At 46.9% G+C, this 19,769-nt stretch overlaps 1 protein-coding gene across 1 annotated transcript in view; it reads right to left on the bottom strand.

Moving 5' to 3' along the window:
- Positions 1-19,769, bottom strand: part of SF3B2 (splicing factor 3b subunit 2) — a 112,966-nt gene that overhangs the window by 17,312 nt on the left and 75,885 nt on the right. Inside the window, exons 13-18 of the mRNA XM_082270127.1 lie at positions 19,605-19,694; positions 19,116-19,223; positions 18,865-18,972; positions 16,539-16,681; positions 15,423-15,524; positions 7,535-7,634 (exon numbers count right to left, since the gene is read on the bottom strand). Coding sequence (XP_082126253.1) covers positions 7,535-7,634; positions 15,423-15,524; positions 16,539-16,681; positions 18,865-18,972; positions 19,116-19,223; positions 19,605-19,694 — 651 coding nt within the window. The remainder of the gene's footprint in view (positions 1-7,534; positions 7,635-15,422; positions 15,525-16,538; positions 16,682-18,864; positions 18,973-19,115; positions 19,224-19,604; positions 19,695-19,769) is intronic.

Below are 19,769 nucleotides of genomic sequence, written 5' to 3'. Positions count from 1 at the left end.
AGGGAAAGGAGGAACCTGACCCCAAATAGAAAATGCCTGCACCACGTCGGCCTGATTCACTTGCAAATGGTCACAGCAGAGGCAGCCTGTCCCTTACGAGGTCCATCCTTAAGAACAAAGAATCGGATTTTCGAATTAGTTCAGTCACCGCTAGGTACACCCGAATAGCCGTTACCACATCCAAGGAATGTAAGGCAATTTCCTTAGGATGTATAGGCTTAGGACATAGGGACGGTAACACAATATCGTCATTCAAATAAAACCCCGAGGCCACCTTAGGGAGGAACGCCTGACAGGGTCGCAATACCACTTTGCCCCTATGAATCACCAGGTAAGGTGACCGAAAGGACAACGCAGCCAACTCTAACACCCAACGTGCGGAAGTAATAGCTACCAAGAAAGCCACCTTCTGCGACAGAGTGCCCAGAGTCAAACGTTGAGCTACACCTAATTGTAGAAACTCCAACAGGTGGGAAACAGAAAAGGATAAAGGAAGAACCCCCCCGAGCCCCGAAACTTACACCATGTACGCCTTCCAAACTTTATGATAAACCTTCCTGCAAGTAGATTTCCTAGCTTTTAACAATGTAGGAATCACCAACTTGACAGCACTGTCCTTAAGCACCTGGCTTTCAATAGCCAGGCCGTTAAAGCCGGCGACTGTAAAGCAGGATGGAAGATTGGTCCTGGAGAAAGATCTTCCCTGAGAGGAAGTTTCCAAGGGATGTCTGCTACCAGCTTACCAGGCCTGAGTACCAAGACAGACGAGGCCAGTCTGGTGCCACCAGAATGACTGGAATCCCTTCTACCTCGATTCGGCGTAGCAGTCTCAACAGAAGTTGTATTGGAGAAAAGGCGTAAATCAGACGATACTGACCCCAAGGGGCCACTAGGACGTCAGCCAGAGGGTCCAGCGACCTTGACACGATTCTCTGCATCTTCCTTTTGAGACGGGAGGCCAGCAGGTCCACATCGGGGGTCCCCCACCGAAGTCACAGTTGATGAAATACCTCTGGGTGAAGAGACCATTCTCCCGGATCCAACATCTGTCGACTGAGATAGTCCGCTTGCAAATTCTCTACCCCCAGAATATGCACAGCAGAGGACCGGAACACATCGTTTTGCCCACCTCAAGATACCGGCCACTTCCCTTGATGATTGACATATGCCACAGCACTAGCATTGTCTGATTGTATCAGTACAGGGCATCCCTGCAGACGATCTGTCCATTGGGACAAAGTCTGATTGCCCCGAATTTCCAGGATGTTGATCAGCAGCCTGGACTCCTCCCGAGTCCAGACACCTTAGGCCGAACACACTCCCAAGACACCTCCCCATTCGGACAGAATGGAATACATGGTGATTACAGTCTAATACAGGGGAAGAAAGGATTTCCCAGGGCCAGGAGAGCGGAGCCACCATAGAAGAGACTCCCTCGAACCCAGACTCAACAGAATCAGAGTGTCCAATGACAGCGGATCCTTGTTCCATTTAATCAGAATCTCACTTTGCAGCTGGTGTGGAACCGCACAAGCGGAACCGCCTTGAAGGTGGAAACCATCAGACCCAGCACTTGCATGTACGTCCTGAGTTAGGACCGATGGTTGGACAACAGGAGTCAAACTGCATCCTGTAGGTTCAGACGTTTTGTCTGTGGAAGAAACACCCAGACTGATGCTGAGTCCAGCGTCAACCCCAGGTAGTCCAGCATGGAGGACGGAGTCAGTGCAGATTTCTGAAAATTCAGTGTCTACCCGAACTCCTGTAGAGTTAGCACAGTAACGTCCAAGTCGGCTTCCAGACCCAAAGAAGACTGCACGCAGAAGCAGATCGTTCAGGTAACCCAGAACCCTGTTCCTTTTCCGCCGTAGCAAGGCCAGAACTAGGGCCAAAACCTGTGTGAACACCCGAGGAGCTGAGGCGAGACCAAAAGATAATGCAACGAATTGATAGTGCTCCTCGCCAACGGCAAAACAAAGAAAATGCTGATGCCTGACATATATTGGAATATGAAGGTAAGCATCCTTGAGATCGATAGAAGCCAGAAGATCCCCTTAATGAAGGAAAGCTACTACCGTGCGGATGGACTCCATCCGAAATTTCTGAACCCGCACAAAGTGGTTTAGAGCCTTGAGATCTCCAAGATCGGGCGACCCTTGCCTTCCTTCCTGGGAACAGTAAAAAGGTTTGAATAAAAACCGTGAAACCATTTCAATTCTGGAACCAGCACAATAAGTCCTTGTGCTAACAGATCCTGCACCGCTCCATAGAGGCCCTGTAGCCGCTCGTGAGACAGGCGTAAGTTGGAAGGAAAGAACCTTGCCGGAGGCAAGGACCAAAACTCAATCTTGTAACCGAACCAAATCAGCTCATGGACCAATTTGTCCTGAATGAGCAAGGTTCACTGATCCGGAAAAAGACAAAAATGTCCACCCCAGATGCGGGTGAGGGAGCCCCTTCAGGCTGGGGAAGGCTTGTCTGCGGATTCAGAAGTGCCCGCTTTGGACTTACCATTCCAGGGTCTCTTGGAGCATCCCGCAAAGTTACGGATGGATCTCAAACCCTTTTCCTGCGATTCAGACGGACGACAGGGCTGCTTGTGAGCCGAGGAGAGAGAGAATCACATTTACGACGAGGATCCTTGCCCTTAACCTGTGGAAGTAATGTACTCTTACCTCCCGTAATGCCCTTAATGATTTCTTCCATAGAGGTACCGAACAGTCACCTAAAAAAGGTAGATCAGTCAGCACCTTTTTAGAAGCCTGGTCGGCCGCCGGCCAGTACTTCAACCATATCTTGCGGCGAGGGATCACCGCCGCCACAGAAACCCTGCCGGCCAAGGGGGCCGCATCTAAGGATCACAAATATACTGTAACCCCTGGATCAACTAATCCGCCAGCTCAGGAGGGTGTTGACTCCCTTCCAGAACCTGGAGTAAAATCTTAGCCCATTCTGTTAAGGTCTGAGATACCAAACACCGGTCTCAAAATTGAACCCGCCACGGTGAAGAGGTACCGGACCAGAGCCTCAGCTCTTTTGTCCACAGGGTCCTTAAAGGACGGGGAATCCTCCACCGCTAAAGTGTGCCCTTATTTAGCCTGGAAACCTGAGAGTCCACAGGCGGTGGAACCATCAGTTTCTTCAGAAAAGACTCCTCAAAAGGGATATCTACACTTAGGTATTCCAACCATGCATTTTGGGGGGGGGGGACCCCGCTGACTAGTGACAATCTCTTCAAAATAGGCAGAAAAGGGGAACACCTTAGTCACCGTGGAAGATTTGAGTATGCCAAACTGCACCGGCGTCGCTGCAGCCGAGTCCTCCAACTTTAAAGTTTCCCACAATGACACAATTAGGGCCTCCATCAGCGCTTTTTCATGGGCGGCAGCGGAGGAGAAGGATTCATCCTCCCTATTAGAGCACTGCGTGGACGCAGACCCAGTGGGCTGACTCTCGTCTGCGGGGGCCAGATCCACCTGAGAAAACAGAGGATACAGGTGAAGGCGGGGGCGCTTCTTGCTAGTCCTCCTTTGCAGGGCCATATCTACTTTGGATACAGAGGGTCCCGCAGCATCCAGGAGAGGATCAGGTGGTGGTATGCACTCCCAACCCGCGCGCACACCCACGGCGCAGCATACATCAGAGGAAGGATAGTGTACCCCCAGGGACTCACCACCCGAGCTGGCGAGCGCCAAACTGACACTAAAGGCTACTGCAGCCCATCACCGCACCAGTCTACAAGAAAATTGCCGCCGTTAAACTATACGGGGAAACCAAAAACATGGTAGCTGGACTACACAAACATGTGGCAGCCGAAGCTAGGAATACTGAATCCGTGGCGGCACTGCACGAGACCCTAGACCCCAGGAGGGGACGGTACCCACCCCCCCCCCCCCGCAGCACCCAGGTATGGACACCCTCAAAAGGGGGCCAGCAGCGGCACCCACCCACTACTTCTCCGGCCCAGACAAGCCCCACCTACCCAAAAGCACACAAGCCCCCCAAAAGAGGACAGCAGGGCAGACGAGGGCACCTATGAAGGGGGAACGTCACTAAAGGAGAAGAGGGAAAAGCATGAGGGGGAGGAAGGACACGGGGGGGCCTACCATCCCCAGGGAGGAACCTGACCCCTAACGCAATAGGCCTGAACCACTGTCTGTCTGATCCATCTGGGAATGGTCGCAGAAGAAGCCGATAACCCCTTGTGAGGTCTGTTCATGAGCACAAAGTCTGACTTCCTAAGAGACTCCATAGCTGCCAGGTACACCCTAATTGCCCGGACCACATCCACATTAAGATCCCAGGGCGGCAACGGAGCCCGCACTGAAGGAACCAAATGTTGGACACCCTGAAGAAAAGTACGCACCAGGGAGTGTGAGGCCAAAGGTCATTGGAAAAGGACCGCCCAAGCCAATACCTGGCTCTTGATGGTACTAGAGGCCAATTTCTGTTAAACCCCCCGTTTAGGGAAGGTTAAAATCCGATCAACCAAGAAGGAGTGAGGATGAACCCCAAGAGATTTACACGCATTCCACGTACGATGGTAGATCTTCCTAGAAGTAGATTTCCTAGCTTTCAACAGCGTAGTCATCACTGACTCACACAAACCTCCATCCTTCAACAGCCAAGCCGCAAAGCCAGCGACTGTAAAGCAGGATGGAAGATGGGTCCTTGGGACAGCTGATCCTCCCAGAGAGGAAGTCCCCAAGGAGCATCGGCGACCAGCTGTGCCCGATCAGCAAACCAAGACCGATGAGGTCACTCTGGACAGAAGACCTTCTGCTTTGAGCACAGGAGTCGTAGTAGAAATTTGAGAGGGCTGGAACGAATCGGTCAGCCCACCTTAGAATGCCAGCTACTTTTCTGAAGACCAAAGGAGCAGATGCGAGACCAAAGGTCCACGCCACAAACAGATTCAAGCTCCTCGCCCACGCAAAACAGAGGAAGCGTTGGTGACTGGCACATATTAGAATGTGCAGGTAGGTGTCCTTGATGACGATAGAAGCGAGAAGAAATCCCCCTGGCGTAGGGACGCCACTGCCGTGTGAATAAACTCCACACGGAACTTCTGTATTCGCACAAGCAGTTTAGCACCTTGAGGTCCAGAATTGGACGTACCTTGCCTTCCTTCCTGGGAACTGTTAACAGGTTTGAGAAAAAAACCCTTAAAAGGTTCCGAAAGCAGAACAATCACCCCATGAAGGAACAAGTCTTGCACTACCCCAAAGAGACACGCAAGTGATCTGGGGATAAGTGCAGGTTGGAAGGGAAGAACCTTTCTGGAGGATAGGACCGAACAGCTTTGTGGATGTGTGCCCTATACCAGGGGGGGTCCATGGATAAGGAAACCAGCAAAGACGTCCCCCCACCCCAGATACGGGTGAGGGCGTCCCTTCATGCACAGGCCGCCTTGTCCGCACGTCTGGAAGAGGCCGCTCGTGGCCTGCCAGACCAGGTCCTCTCTGAACCTCCCTTGTCTTGAGACCCTGAGGGACGAAAAAACCTCTTCTGAGCCGAGGAGAATGGCCCACTTCATTCGATGGGGCTCCTTGCCCTTGGTAGCCTGCAGAAGAAGAGTACTCTCTCCCCCTGTGAGACCCTCAAAGATGTCATTCCAAGGAAGCTCCAAACAGGCAATCCCCTACAAAGGGGGGGGGGGGGGAATCAGATAAGGCCTTCTTAAAAAATCTGGTCTGCAGAACAGTATTTCAGCCAGACAATACGCAGAAGGACCACTGCTGATATAGCCTAGAAATCAAAGGAGCTGCATCCAAGAGGCATCACAGATCAACTGTAGCCCCTGGACCAACTGATCCGCCAGCTCCACACTGACAGGGGGAAGCAGTTTCCCCTGCAGGTCTCGGCATAAAAGTTTAGCCCACTCGGTCAGAGCTTGCGACCCCAGGGCAATAGTAAATTATTACCTTATCATTAACCTGGAAACCGACGAGTCCACTACAGGTGGGACAGTCCACCTTTAACACAGTTATTCTTCATAAGGAACTTGCACCAAAAAGCGCTTAGGAACCACTATGTTCTGAATTTTTGTGGAGGCATAGCTGCAAGTGCATGGATCCCAGCCTAACAGATGACCATAGGAAAAGTGGGGGCTTCATCTAAACTCACTAGGGCCAACCCCCAACAGAGCGGCTCAACTCGGCAGCAAGCCACGGCCTCAATTTCTCTGGGGACAGGGACCGCCTCACGTAGTTTCCGACTAGTAGGCCGCAAAGCCACGGCCTTAATTTTCTGCCAGATCCAGTCGCATAAGGTGCTACCCACAGATGCTAAACTATCCACTCCCCCAGCCCAACAACCGCCACAGGGAGCCCAGAGGACATCCCGGCCCTTGTCATCAGGATGGCAGGGAACCCTGCTCAACCCCCCCGTTGTGCACCAAGGAAGCCCGGCAAGCAGCAACTCCAACCAGCCCCCCCTTAGGAGCATGTAGCAAGCTCACCCATGGAGGGAAGGGGGTGGTGGGGCCAAAAGACCCATATAGACCACCAAAATTTTAGATGGACTGGGGGGGGCGGGGCTGTTGGTGAGGAGGGGAACCCAGGAACCCAGGGGTCCAATGGCAACCCCAAAACCCTCCAGGAGTAGAGTGGAGACAGCCCCTCAACATACCAGGAACAGAGTGGGCCCTGCACGGGACAGACCACTGCTCCATCGTAATGTGGGTTCTGCCAGCCAGGAGGAAACAATGCGACTCAGGCCGTATGCGCCCTCGAAAGACGTTCAACTCGCAGGCTAGCCCCCGCCCAGTCTTGCGGTCTGCAAGCGCTCACTGGTCGGACTGGGGAGACCCTAAGGAGATTATCCAGTTCGTCGCCCAGTCCGACACTTGATTGTAGATCACACAGGAACAAAATATTAAAATGAAAAAAAAAAAAATGTAATCCAAAAAGAAAAAATTGCCCGGACCAGAGATCTCCTCAAGGAACTAGGTCCTTACTCCTGACTAGGCAGAAAAAAAATTGAGTGCCTATAGCTGAGACTGAGTGGATGTTTACCCCCTGGGACTGCTCATAGGCTTAGTCAAGCTTTTTCCTGCCTAGTGTCCTACTCCTGTAGAGGGCAGTTAAGAATAAGGAGCTGTGTCTGTCAATTAACGAAAGAGAAATGTAGATTTACACTATTTTGGGGGCAGAATAGGTAGCAGGAGAAGGGAGGACATTTCAAGCATAGTTAGAGTTAGGATAGAATTTCACTTTAATAATGATCATGTGTTCTTTGATTGTTTTTAAAAAAAAAAAAAGAAGTGTAGTGATTTTCTTATAACACAAAACTGGATTCAATTGCATATGTTTATCTATATGGAGTCTTTTAATGTGTACCAAGTTTATCCCACCCATCCGTTAAAAGGAGTGCAAATGGATTCAAAAGCACACATACCCTTGAACTGTGTTCAACATATTTGGATACTTCTGCATCAAGGAACTCCCAAGTAAACAAAGCTCCTATCACTAAAACTGTACGCCGAAAAGCCTATTTTCTCAACTCAGCTTTTCTAGTTCATATTCATACTCACCGAAGAAATATCATAGATATGAGTGGATCCCATTATTGCACCACCAACAGTTGCAGTTCTCTTCTCTGGAAGCACCGTAAAAAGCAGTGGAGTCTCTGTACTGTTTGGTTATAAAATAAAAAGCAACATAGAATTATGGATAAGAGATGGACACATGTAAGGATACATTCAATGAACCATCATCAAAAATGTATTTTATAATTATCACAATTCAACAGTCTTCAAGCCAAAACAAATCTCAGTTAAAAAACACGTTTAACACCACCAGTTGATACATACTATTAAAAAAAAAAAAAAAAAACACATGGGGGTCAATCCACTAAGTTAAATAATGGCAAATAAAATGCGTTAAAATACTACATGCGTTAAAGCAGTTGTGAAAGTTCAATTCACAAAGAATTTGCCGTTAAATACCAAATGTGGTATTTGTTAGATTTAGCGGTATTTGACAAAACATAGCGTGGAGGGCGAGGGCCCCCCAAGCTGTTAGACGAGCGAGAGCGCCGCCCCTCTCCTGAACCATACCAGGCCACATGCCCTCAACATGGAGGGTGAGTGCTTAGGGGCAGAAGGTTCTTTTGGATGGCCCGCCACATTGATGGGGACAAGGGCCTCATCCCCACAGCCGTGGCTGGTGATTGTGGGGGTCTGCAGGAAGAGGGCTTATCGGAATCTGGAAGCCCCTTTCACAAGGGGGGCCCCAGATCCTGCCCCTCCTACCTATTCACCAAAAAAGTTTCAAGAAAAATCCTGAGACAGTGTGACAAATCCTTAAAAAAAATAAAAAAAATGGATTTTTGTCTTACCGTAAAATCTTTTTCTCGGAGGTTCACTGACGGACACGGCTTCATATCATCTTAGACCCTTGGGCTTATGCTGCTCTCTCTACAGGAGTAGGAATAGGTGCAAACAATTTTGGGTATGCCCCTGGGGCAGTCCCAGAGGGTATACTACCACTTCCTGCTCTAGGACTTCAGTTTGTAACAGTGTCAGAAGAATACATAACCGAACTCTACAGAGGGGCAGGTGCTGTGTTGGTCAGTGAACCTCAGGAAAACAAGGATCTTACAGTAAGCCAAAAATCCAGTTCTCTTTCGTTCACTGACAGACACAGCTCCATATCTTCTTAGACCATTGGGACGTCCCAAAGCAGTGTCAATATGAGGGGGTGGGAAAAAACAAAGCAACAGATAATTCCAAAAAAAAAAAAATGTCAAAAACATAGCCAACCAGGTAAACCAGGAGCTAAACCACTAATAACTGGAGCTCACTACCAGAAAAAAATACACCCTCAAGAGGCAGGAGCATCTGCAACCGCAGCCTGCAAAACTTTGCTGCCGAAGGCAGTATCTGAAGATGCAAGTACATCCACCTTATAAAACTTTGTGAATGTGTGTACAGATGAACACGTAGCCGCCTTACACACCTGAACCACTGACGTCTAATGACGGAAGGCCCAGGAGGCACTAAGCACCCTCGTAGAATGCGCCTTGACAGGGAAAGGAAGATACTGACCCTTAACGGAATAGGCCTGTACCACCGTCTGCCTGATCCATCTGGAAATGGTCACAGCAGATGCGGTCTTTCCTTAACCGGTTGCCGACTGCGAACAGTATATTTACTGCGGCAGTCAGCCCCGGCCAGGCAGAGTGACGTAGACCTACGTCGCTAGCCTGTCACCGGGTTTTGAGCCAATAGCGGGCGAGCGCGTGCACCTGCCTCATTCACAGAGGAGTGCGGGCGTGTGACCGGCGGACCCGATGTCTGCCGGTCACACTACGATCGTCGGTAGAGCGGGAGAAAGGCGGGCGGCTTATGTAACCAATCCGCCTGTCATTCTCCCCTGTGTAAAAATGCTGATCAGAAAGTTCTACTATGTAGAACCGTTGATCTCTGTTTTTACACTAGGAGACCTGTCCCACTACAGTTAGAAACACGCCCCTAGGACACACTTAACCCCTCCCTCTCCAATACAGTTAACCCCTTCCCTACCAGTGTCATTTTTGCAGTAACAGTGCATATATATATATATATATATAGCACTGATTACTGCAGTAATGTCACTGGTACCCCCAAAAGTGTCAAAAATGTCAGTCAAGGGTCCGATCTGCCCGCCGCAATGTCGCAGTACCGCAAAAAAAAAAATCGCAGATTTGCGCAAACCAATCAAAATACGCTTTTTGCGATTTTTTTTACCAAACATAAGTAGCATAAAACAAATTGGCCGAAAATGTTAAAAAAATTTTGATTTTTAAATTTTTTTTGGGGGGGGAATTTCATATAAAAAAAAATGGAAAAATATTGTTATTTTTGCAAAATTTACGCTCTTTTTTTGTTTATAGCGCATGATCAAAAAATCGCACAGGTGATCAAATACCACCAAAAGAAAGCTCTGTTTGTGGGAAAAAAGGGACATGAAATTCGTTTTAGGTACAGTGTCGCACGACCGCACAATTGTCCGTTAAAGTCACGCAGAAAAAAAAAAAAAAAAAAAATCGCAAAAAACCCCCTGGTCAGGAAGGGGGTAAAATCTTCCGGGGCTTAAGTGGTTAAGAGAACCACCGGTAAGGATAAACAGAGAATCAGATTTTCAAATCAACTCAGTCGCCGCCAGGTACACCCTGATTGCTCGAACCACATCCAAAAAGAGTGTAGAGCAATTTCTTTAGGATGTTTCGGCTTGGGATACAAAGACGGCAACACAAAATCCTCATTTAAGTGAAACCCATAGACCACCTTAGGAAGAAACGCCTGACAGGGTCGCAACACCACTTTATCCCCGTGAACCACCAAGTAAGGTGAGCGACAGGAGAATGCAGCCAACTCAGACACCCTAAGCCACCAAAAAAGTCACCTTCTGCGACAGAGTGAGCAGAGGAAATTTTCAAAAGGTGGTTTTTAAAGCACAGACAGTACCAAATTGAGGTCCCACTGAGGTACCAAGGACCACACTGGAGGAGCCAGGTGGTGTACCCCCTGCAGGAAGGTGTGAACCAAGGAAATTGCAGCCAACGGCTGTTGGGAAAATATTGCCAAGACGGAAATCTGGCCCTTGATGGTGCCCAGAGCCAAACCCTGATCTACAACCTTAGAAACTCCAGCAGGCGGGATAGGGAAAAGGAACTCCTTCCGAGTTAAAACTTCTTGAGCCGAGTCTGTGCCCAGAACAACCCCCCTGGACAGACTGGCTTCCGTGGAAACCACTGTCCAATACAGGGGGAGAAAGGACTTCCCTTGCCAAAGCGACGGGGAGCCACCAAATCAGAGATCCCCTTGCATCCCGGCTCAATTGAATCAGACTGTCCAGTGAGTGTGAATTTTTGTCCCACTTGGCAAGAATCTTTCTGCCTGGTATGAAACTGAGCAAAAGGAATCGCCTCAAAAAAGGTGAGAACCATTAAACCCAGCACTCGCATGCAAGTCCTGAGAGATGACTGATGGTTGGACAACAGGAGTCGAATCGCATCCTGCAACTTCAGCAGTTTTGCCTCCGGAAGAAACACTCGCGCTGAGGCTGAATCTAGAGTCAGGCCCAGGTAGTCCAGTTTGGTGGACGGAGTGAGCCGATTTCTGAAAATTCAACGATTCACTATCCAGATCGACCTCTAGAGCCATTGAAGACTCTGCTCACAGAAAAAGGTAGTCGAGGTAACCCAGTACGGCGATCCCCTTCTGGCTGAGCAATGCCAACACTTTTGTGAACACCTGCGGAGCTGAAGCGAGACCAAAGGGTAACACCACGAATTGATAATGTACCTCTCCCATGGCAAAGTGTAGGAAACGCTGATGCCTGACATATATTGGGATATGAAGGTAAGCATCCTTGATAGCGATAGAAGCCAGAAAATCTCGATGAAGGGATGCCACTAACGTGCAGATGGACTCCATCCGAAACTTTTGAACCCACACAAAGCAGTTAAGAGCCTTAAGGTCCAAGATCGAACGGACCTTGCCTTCCTTCCTGGGAACAGTAAACAGATTTGAATAAAATCCCTGAAAACCTTCCAACTCTGGAACCAGCACAATCACTCCTTGTGATAACAGATCCTGCACTGCCCCGTACAGACCTTGCAGCCAATCCGGGGACAGGTACAACCTGCGGAAGCAGAGTACTCTTACCCCCCATAAGACCTTGAATGGTCTCTTCCATAGAAGCACCGAAAAAACAATCTCCTGCAAAGGGAAGGTCAGTCAGCACCTTCTTGGAAGCCAGGTCAGCCGAACAGTACTTCAACCAAATCATGCAGCAAAGGATCACTGCAGTCACAGTCAAGCCAAAGGAGCCGCATCCAAGGATGCATCACAGCTCCGCCAGCTCAGGAGGATGTTGACCCCCCTTCCAGATCCTGGCGTAGGAGCTTTCCCCATTCCGTTAAGGTCTGGGAGACCAAGGCGATGGCAAACACCGGCCTCAAAATTGAACCCGCCACGGTGAAGAGATATCGGACGAGACCCTCAGCTCTCTTGTCCACAGGGTCCCTTAAAAGGCGGGAAATCCTCCACCGGAAGAAGCGTGGCCCTATTCAATCTGGATACCTGAGAGTTCACTGTTGGTGAAACAGTCAGTTTCTTTAAAAAAAAAAAAGACTCCTCAAAAGGATGCCTCCTAGTGAAACATTTAGGTATTCCAACCATGTGTTTTGGGGATCCACACTGACTACCGACAATTACGTCAAAATAGGCAGGAAAGGGGAACACCTTAGTCACCTTGGAAGGCATGTGTGTACCAAATTGCACCCACGCAGCAGTGGCTGTGTCTTCCAATTTTGCACCCACGCAGCAGTAGCTGTGTCTTCCAATTTTGAAGTTTCCCGCACTGATCTAATCAGCGCCTGTACAGGCGCTTTTTCATGCGCGGCCATAGTGGAAGAGAAATCTTCATCACTGTCAGAGCACTCAAGGTGCGTGGACGCAGACCCAGTGGGTTGATTCACGCCTGCAGCAGCCAAATCCACCTCAGACTCTGAGGCAGAGGATACAGATGAAGGCGGGGGGCGCTTGTTACTAGGCTGCTTTTGAAGGGCCATATCAACTTTTGACCGAGACCCAGAGGGTCCCGCAGTTTCTGAGAGTGGGTCAGGTGGTGATACCTGCTCCAGGGACTCGATGGTTAACTCGGAGGCCACCCCTAATATGCAAGACGAAAAAAAAAAAAAAAATATATATATATATATTATATATATATATATATATATATATATATATATATATATATATATATATATATATATATATATATATATATATATATATATATATATATATATATATATATATATATATATATATGAGACCCACAGACAATGGGGTACTTTGACGTAGTGGTGGGCTTGAGCACGATATGGCCATATGGTGGGACCAAATCCCAATATTTATGGATTGTCTCCATATTTGATAGTCAATTCTTTTGCATGTGTGCGCTATTCTTAAATATATATATATATATATATATATATATATATATATATATATATATATATATATATATTTATTTTTTTTTTTTAAACAAACCCCCTCCCACCGCTATGGTACTGCAAGCCTCAGCGCACCAGCTGCGCTGCTATAACAGAAGAGGGAGCTGTATACCCACAGGGACTCATCACCACCTAATTCAGAGCTGGATACAGAGCGTTTCAGAGCTGGATACAGAGCGTCAAGCTGCTTGGAATGCGGTGATCAGAAAGGAAGAGGAAGTGCTGTTACTGCCACTAGAGGCCTAACGCCCCTTTACTGCTCCACAGGCTACAAGAAAATGGCCGCCACATTGACTTCAATGGGAAACTCCAAAAACATGGCTGCTGGACTACACAAACATGGCAACCAAGGCTGGCATCCACAACAAAATGGTGGTGCCATCCATCGCAGCGTGGCACCCAGGACCCCAACTGGTACTTGCAGTCCCCCAGGAGGGCCCAGTAAGGGACCCCCGCACAGCCATTCATTGCAGGAGCTTCTTAAAATGAGCCACCGGGGGCACGCTCACACCACCCTCAAGCCCTCACCAAATAACCGCCCCATACACAACACCAGCTCGTGCACCCTGAGGGTGGACTAAAGGAGGAGTGGGGGGGGGGAGAGGAGGTGAGGGCAACCTGTACAGGGTAACCCCACTAGTAAGGAGGAGTGGGAACCATGAGGGAAGGGCTCACTAAAGGGGGCCTACCAACCCAAAGAAGGGCCCCGCATCCATCCCAGTATTTCTCCAGAGGAGAGGGGGGACACTACTCACCACACCTGGGAAGCGAGCGGGCAACACTCCTGGCAGTCCACCATGCCTTCTTGGAATGGGGGTGCTGCGGACCAGACGCAGAGCACAGAGCTAAATCGCACTTTCCATTCAAATAGGAAAAAACACCAGGACCGCAGATCCCAGAAGGGAGTCAGCTCCTTACTCTTGACTAGGCACAAAAAAACGGAAGTCCTAGGGCAGGAAGTGGGAGTATACCCCCTGGGTCTGCCTTGTCCTGGAGAGAGCAGCATAAGCCCAAGGGTCTAAGATGATATGGAGCTGTGTCCGTCAGTGAACGAAAGAGGGAAAAAAAACAGTGTCTTCCAAAGTAAATTCATTGTGAATCACGAAGCCCGCGCACAGCTTGATCCCAGAGGGGAAGCAGAGCTCCGCTCCCAAGGCTGACTTTCTGCTGAATGCCTCCTTCGCCGTTTGACAGTTCTTATATTAGGTAAGAGCAGGGCCACCTGGGGACGATTCCTGGTTGTACAGCCCTCCTCGTGACATCCAGGACCAGTGCATGCTGGGCCGGGAACGTCATCAGTTGGCCCAGCTCTTGCCCATATAAGAGCAGCAACCAGCCGTCTATAGGAGGATTAGTCAAAAACTGTCTCAGGGTTTTTCTTACTTTGACACTTTTTTGGTGAATGGGTAGAGAGGCTGCATGCCTTGATAAGGGTCTGGTATCGACTGGGGGGGGGGGGGGGGGGGGAGGGCAGAACACACCATGCTGTTTTTTTTTTTTTCCCACACTATCAAATTGGTGCCTTTTTTTTTCTCAATCAGCTGTTGTCAAGTATGCGGCAGCTGGCTTACCGGTCCACTGCTTAGCAACCAGTTATTTGTCAAAAGATATCCCCCAACCCCTTAGGCTGTTTTCTGACAAATACCGCATGCGAAAATATTTACCTGCACAGTTTTTTTTTATTTTTCTGGTAAATACCACATACATTTTTTTTTTTTTTGTGAACTGGACTTAATTTATGGCATGCAATAATTTATGCAATTCCTAAAACAAAATTTCACTCTCAATCATCATTGGCTAAGTTTAATTCTTATGGTACCAACATTAGTAAATAGATAGGAAATAATCATATTTCCTCACTTTAAACCTTTTTTTTTTTTTTTTCACATTTCTTAGTTACTTCCTGGTTTCCAGGCCTAGGCAAGTGGGGTCATACATCCCAGAAGTCTTCAGGAGGGCAGGAGGGGTTTCCTCAGCTAAGCTCGCCCTCTTGCATGCATGCCTGAGCAGATGGATTCCAGGAAGTACATGCTAAATAATCTGAACTTACTCATGATGGCCACAGACAGAAATGCGAGGGGGTGCTTTTCAAAGTGATTTCTCAGCAAAATAATGCATGGGGACATGGATGGATGGATGAGTGAGTTTGCCTATAATATTAAAAATTAAATAAATAGCATTTTTGATTTGTGGTGCTCAGTAGCAGTGTAGTTCCACTTTAATTATTATTAATGTATGCTAGTGGTTTATTTGAAGCTGCATTAGCTAACAAGTCAAGCAGGTTTTGGACACTTTGATTTTTGTGACAGATTTAACACTGAAAGGATAACATCTGCCAGTGTTGGGAAAGTTTATAAAATATTCTAAAACTCTTTCAGCACTCAGACTATAAATATTAGAAAAGAGCTTCATACCCATCAATGGCCTCTTCATTCTTTTTCTTTCTCAGCTCAATGAGTTCTGGTGTCTCCATACCAGCAGGAACAGAAGAAAATCCTCCAGGAGTAATAAGACCACTGCACAAGACATAACAAAAATGTTTGAAACAAAGAAATGCTTCTGCTAAGAAAGAAAGTGACAGCAGTTAAAAAAAGCTTGAGCACTTGAGTCCCAGATTATATTTGGCATTTACATGCTTTTTACAGCATTTCACCGGCTTAGGCAGGTCGCTGTTACTGCAGACACTAGCTTGTCGGGGACAGCTGTAGTCCACCACAAAGCCCATATATATTATATACACACACACAGTCCAGGTACAACCACATAGCTGGATACTCTTAACATTTGCTGTGTGAGTGTAGTACACTTAAGAAAGTGTGCTCATTAAAATTTGGAATGCACAAAACAAAAAAAAAGGTCAATGTCATGCCAACTTCTGCCTCTTCAAACATGATTTGAGGTTATCTTAATTCCATGCTAAAAGGGCCATACACACGGGCCCAATATTGAACAGCATCAGCTGGTTCAAAAAAACCCATCCGACTTTCGTGTGTACAACAGCTGGGCTGGCTTCTGTCAAAGAGGCCTGATCGAAAAGGGTGTGACGATTTGGCACCCAATCAGCTCTCTCTACCAATGGCTAAGAGCGCTGACCGGTGTGTTCTGTCAGAACACAATAGCTTAGCAGGGGAGATCGCTGTACATAAGATTGTTTCTCCTGAGCTTTTTTTTTTTTTTTTTCGTTCAGCCCATTGAGTTGAAAAGTAAAAAAAAAAACAAAAACTCAGTGTGTACCAGGCTTAACGGTTTATGTAAACAGCATGTATCCTGATTATTTGATGATGTATTAAGGGGAAAAATAGCTCTCCTGTACCTTCCCTTACCTATTCCACTATTTTTTTTTTTTTCCTTTTAATCTTTACACAAAGGTTTTGCCTTTAAATGTCTAACTTAAGCTAAATAGGTTGTTTTACAAGGTGATCGTTTACAAATCACTTTAATAGTTAATGCATCTTGGGATGAAAAAAAAAAAGTGGACAAGGTTAAAGAAAAACAAGTGTGATCGCTATGCAAGACGCCAAATCACTCACCTATCTGCAGGTGTAATGAATCCAGTCTCATCTGCTTTATCTTCATCACTTTCTTCATCTTCTTCCTCAGAAGAGGATTCATCATCGGACAGTTCCAGCTCTCCCCATGGGGTTCTGTCTACATCCTCTTCTTCATTTTTACTCTAATTGTCAAAAACAAAGAAAATCCTTTAAAAAGCACATCATCTCTATAAAGAAGGGGCATTGGGGAGAAAACAACTTTGATTTTCTTATTTAATAAAAGTATAATTAAAAACGTGATTAACCTTTACCTCCTGTCATGCAGGTAAAACAGGAGATGAAAGGAAATCTCTCCAAAGTAAAGGTTGTCACCGAAACAAACATCTCTTGCAATTTTGCCCCCTTATTCCTGTTCTGGTGAAAAACCAAAATGTTTGCTTTTCCATAACTTTTAGCCTTGGTGACCGTGATTACCAGAACAGTTACATAGTCTCCTTAAACAAAACACAGACCGGAATAAAAAAAAAAAAATACTCTCACCCCTCCCCAAAAACACTGTTTTGGCTTTAGATACACTAATAAATGGGGATGACAATTATTCAGTAGAATATTGTATTAAGTATTTTACAAAGAAAAGAAGAGGAGGCGCAAACACCTAGTGCATTACCCGTGGTCACTGTTGCAAATAGTTTAATTAAAAAATGCCAAATGCATACTCACAGATGCAGAGATAAAAACATGTTACAAGAATCCACCATGTGTGAACTGGAACAAGTCCTTCAGTCAGGACCGCTAACGCGTTTCGGGGGTCAGGCCCCCTTCCTCAGAGCTGCTCCAGCTCTGAGGAAGGGGGCCTGACCCCCGAAACGCGTTAGCGGTCCTGACTGAAGGACTTGTTCCAGTTCACACATGGTGGATTCTTGTAACATGTTTTTATCTCTGCGTCTGTGAGCATGCATTTGGCATTTTTTAATTAAACTATTTGCAACAGTGACCACGGGTAATGCACTAGGTGTTTGCGCCTCCTCTTCTTTTCTTTTCTATGTACCCGTTTTGGAGTTCCCTGCCTGAGGAGAGCAGCACGCCAGTCTTCCCATTCGGAGTGAGCGCTGGGCTGAATTTTTGTATTTTACATAAGCCACCTGAAAAGACAAGCCTTGGGTTATAAATAATGAAGCTGCAGCTCTCTCTCTAGAGCGCTCCAAAGTATTCGTCAGCTTCCAGGAGGTGGGTTTCTGATGTCCCACTCCAAAGCACACTGAGTGAGGGCCTGGGCGCCCCTGTACACAGCCTCACTGAGAGGCTGTCAATCACTTCCTGTGGGATTGGGGAGAATCACAGAGCCAAAGGGAAAATGTAGGAAGAACACAGTGCACAGGATTCACACCAGGTGCTATGGACTGAGGTAGGAACTAGGGCTGAACGATAGTTGATGTGATAACGACTATCGTTCTGCGGGCGTGGGCGATATTCACATCGCCGAAGGCACGATGTTTAGGCATTAGGCAGGGAGAAGTCAGGACTGGGGGGTGGGGAGGACGACGACTCACAGTGATTGCAGCCGACACATCCGCCCCACACGTTCAGCGGTGAGCAGCGCGCCATGAGCAGCTGCACAGCTAACCAATCACGCGTGCCTGCACACCTGATTGGTTCGCTGTGCCGCTACTCACAGCGTGATTGGTTCGCTGTGCCGGTGAAGAAAACTAGCTGCAGGGCGGCAGACTGAACGTGTGGGCTGCACGGATGTCGAGTGAGTCACTGTCAGGCTGTGTTCTTCTATGGGCTCCTACCACCACTGTGAGTCCCAAGAGTGAGACTGAATAATTCACAATTCCACACTGACTGTCACAGAGTACAATACCATTATTAACCCTGGCCTGCCCTGTATCTGCAATTACAAATCAGAAGGCTGTGCTGCTGCCTGCATGCCCTGCTGCAATACTTGATGATTTTCATCCATTCCCAGCATCCTTCCCTACAGTAACATTAACCCTGGCTGTCCAGGTCTCCCAGTGCAGTATATATACAATCAGAAGGCTGCTGCAAAACTCATCCCATCCCTACAGTAACATTAACCCTGGCTGTCCCAGGTGTCCCTTGTACAATCAGAAGGCTGCACTACTTCCCTACCCTACAGTAACATTAACCCTGTAATGTATATGGTACAAGGCTGCACTGAATCGACTGGACGGGTCTCTCAATATCGCAATATATATTGTTGAAAAAAAAATATCGCAATGTACTTTTTTCCAATATTGTGCAGCCCGAGTAGGAACACATACATTGTTCATATTTCATTTCAAGCTTTAAAAAAGTTTTCATTTACAACTTTTTTAAAGCTTGAACTGTGGCAGCCGCTTACCTGGAAATCTGAGGCATTGGTTCCGAACACATCGCCATAAAGTGGTTTTCCCATTTCATCTACAGGAGGCTTGCCCCAACCACCAGCATGATATCCAAATGAACAGCCCTTTGGATATTATTCAACGTTTGAAAAAAAAAAAAAAAAAAGGAGAAAGTTTAATAAGTATGGTGCATTAAAAAAGAAAAAAAAAAAATCAATCATTTAAAAACTCCAGGTGTACACAAAAGGATTATATGTGTATGTCTTACCTCTGGAATAGGAGAATTCAAACCTGGAATTTTAAGATTGGGATAGGATGGGGGTGGTCCATATCTCTGCATTGCAATAAGCCATGGAGGAGGAACCTTATGAGCGTTCTGCAGGACAAGAAATGATAAAGCAGATTAACATGTTCAGAAGTTAAGGCATTCCAATATGAGTTCAACTACCTTCAGTGCAAAAGTAAATTCATTTCTCAAAAAGCCACCTGTACATTGCAGACATTCCAAATGAAATCATAAGAAAAAAAAAAAATACACACACAATGGGATCTTTTTTAAAAACATAAAATCACCCCATGGTAATAAGTATTAAACTAAAGGCTCACTCCACCTTTTAGACAATGTTACATCCCAATAATGGGATCTACATGTAACATTATGTCATGTGTCACCCCATGCCACCACCCATATTTTGAATATATCTGCACTTTGAAGACACACAGCCTTTTTTAAACAATTTAATATCAATAAACTCACTGGTCCCACTGGCATTCCGAGAGTGATTCTCAATTCATCAGAAAGGTCTCCTGGCTTTTTTTCCTTCAGACGAGTCTCAAATTCTTTTCCCTAAAAGGTAGAATTAAAATATTAGCAATAACTATTTATTTAAATGACAAAAGACTGAGGTTTTGCACTTTTCAT

Source organism: Pelophylax lessonae (genome assembly GCF_965119305.1).
Source record: "Pelophylax lessonae genome assembly, chromosome: 10".
NCBI classification, from domain to species: domain Eukaryota; kingdom Metazoa; phylum Chordata; class Amphibia; order Anura; family Ranidae; genus Pelophylax; species Pelophylax lessonae.
Note: the sequence above shows the minus strand (reverse complement) of the source record. Positions and strands in the feature narration are given on the sequence as shown.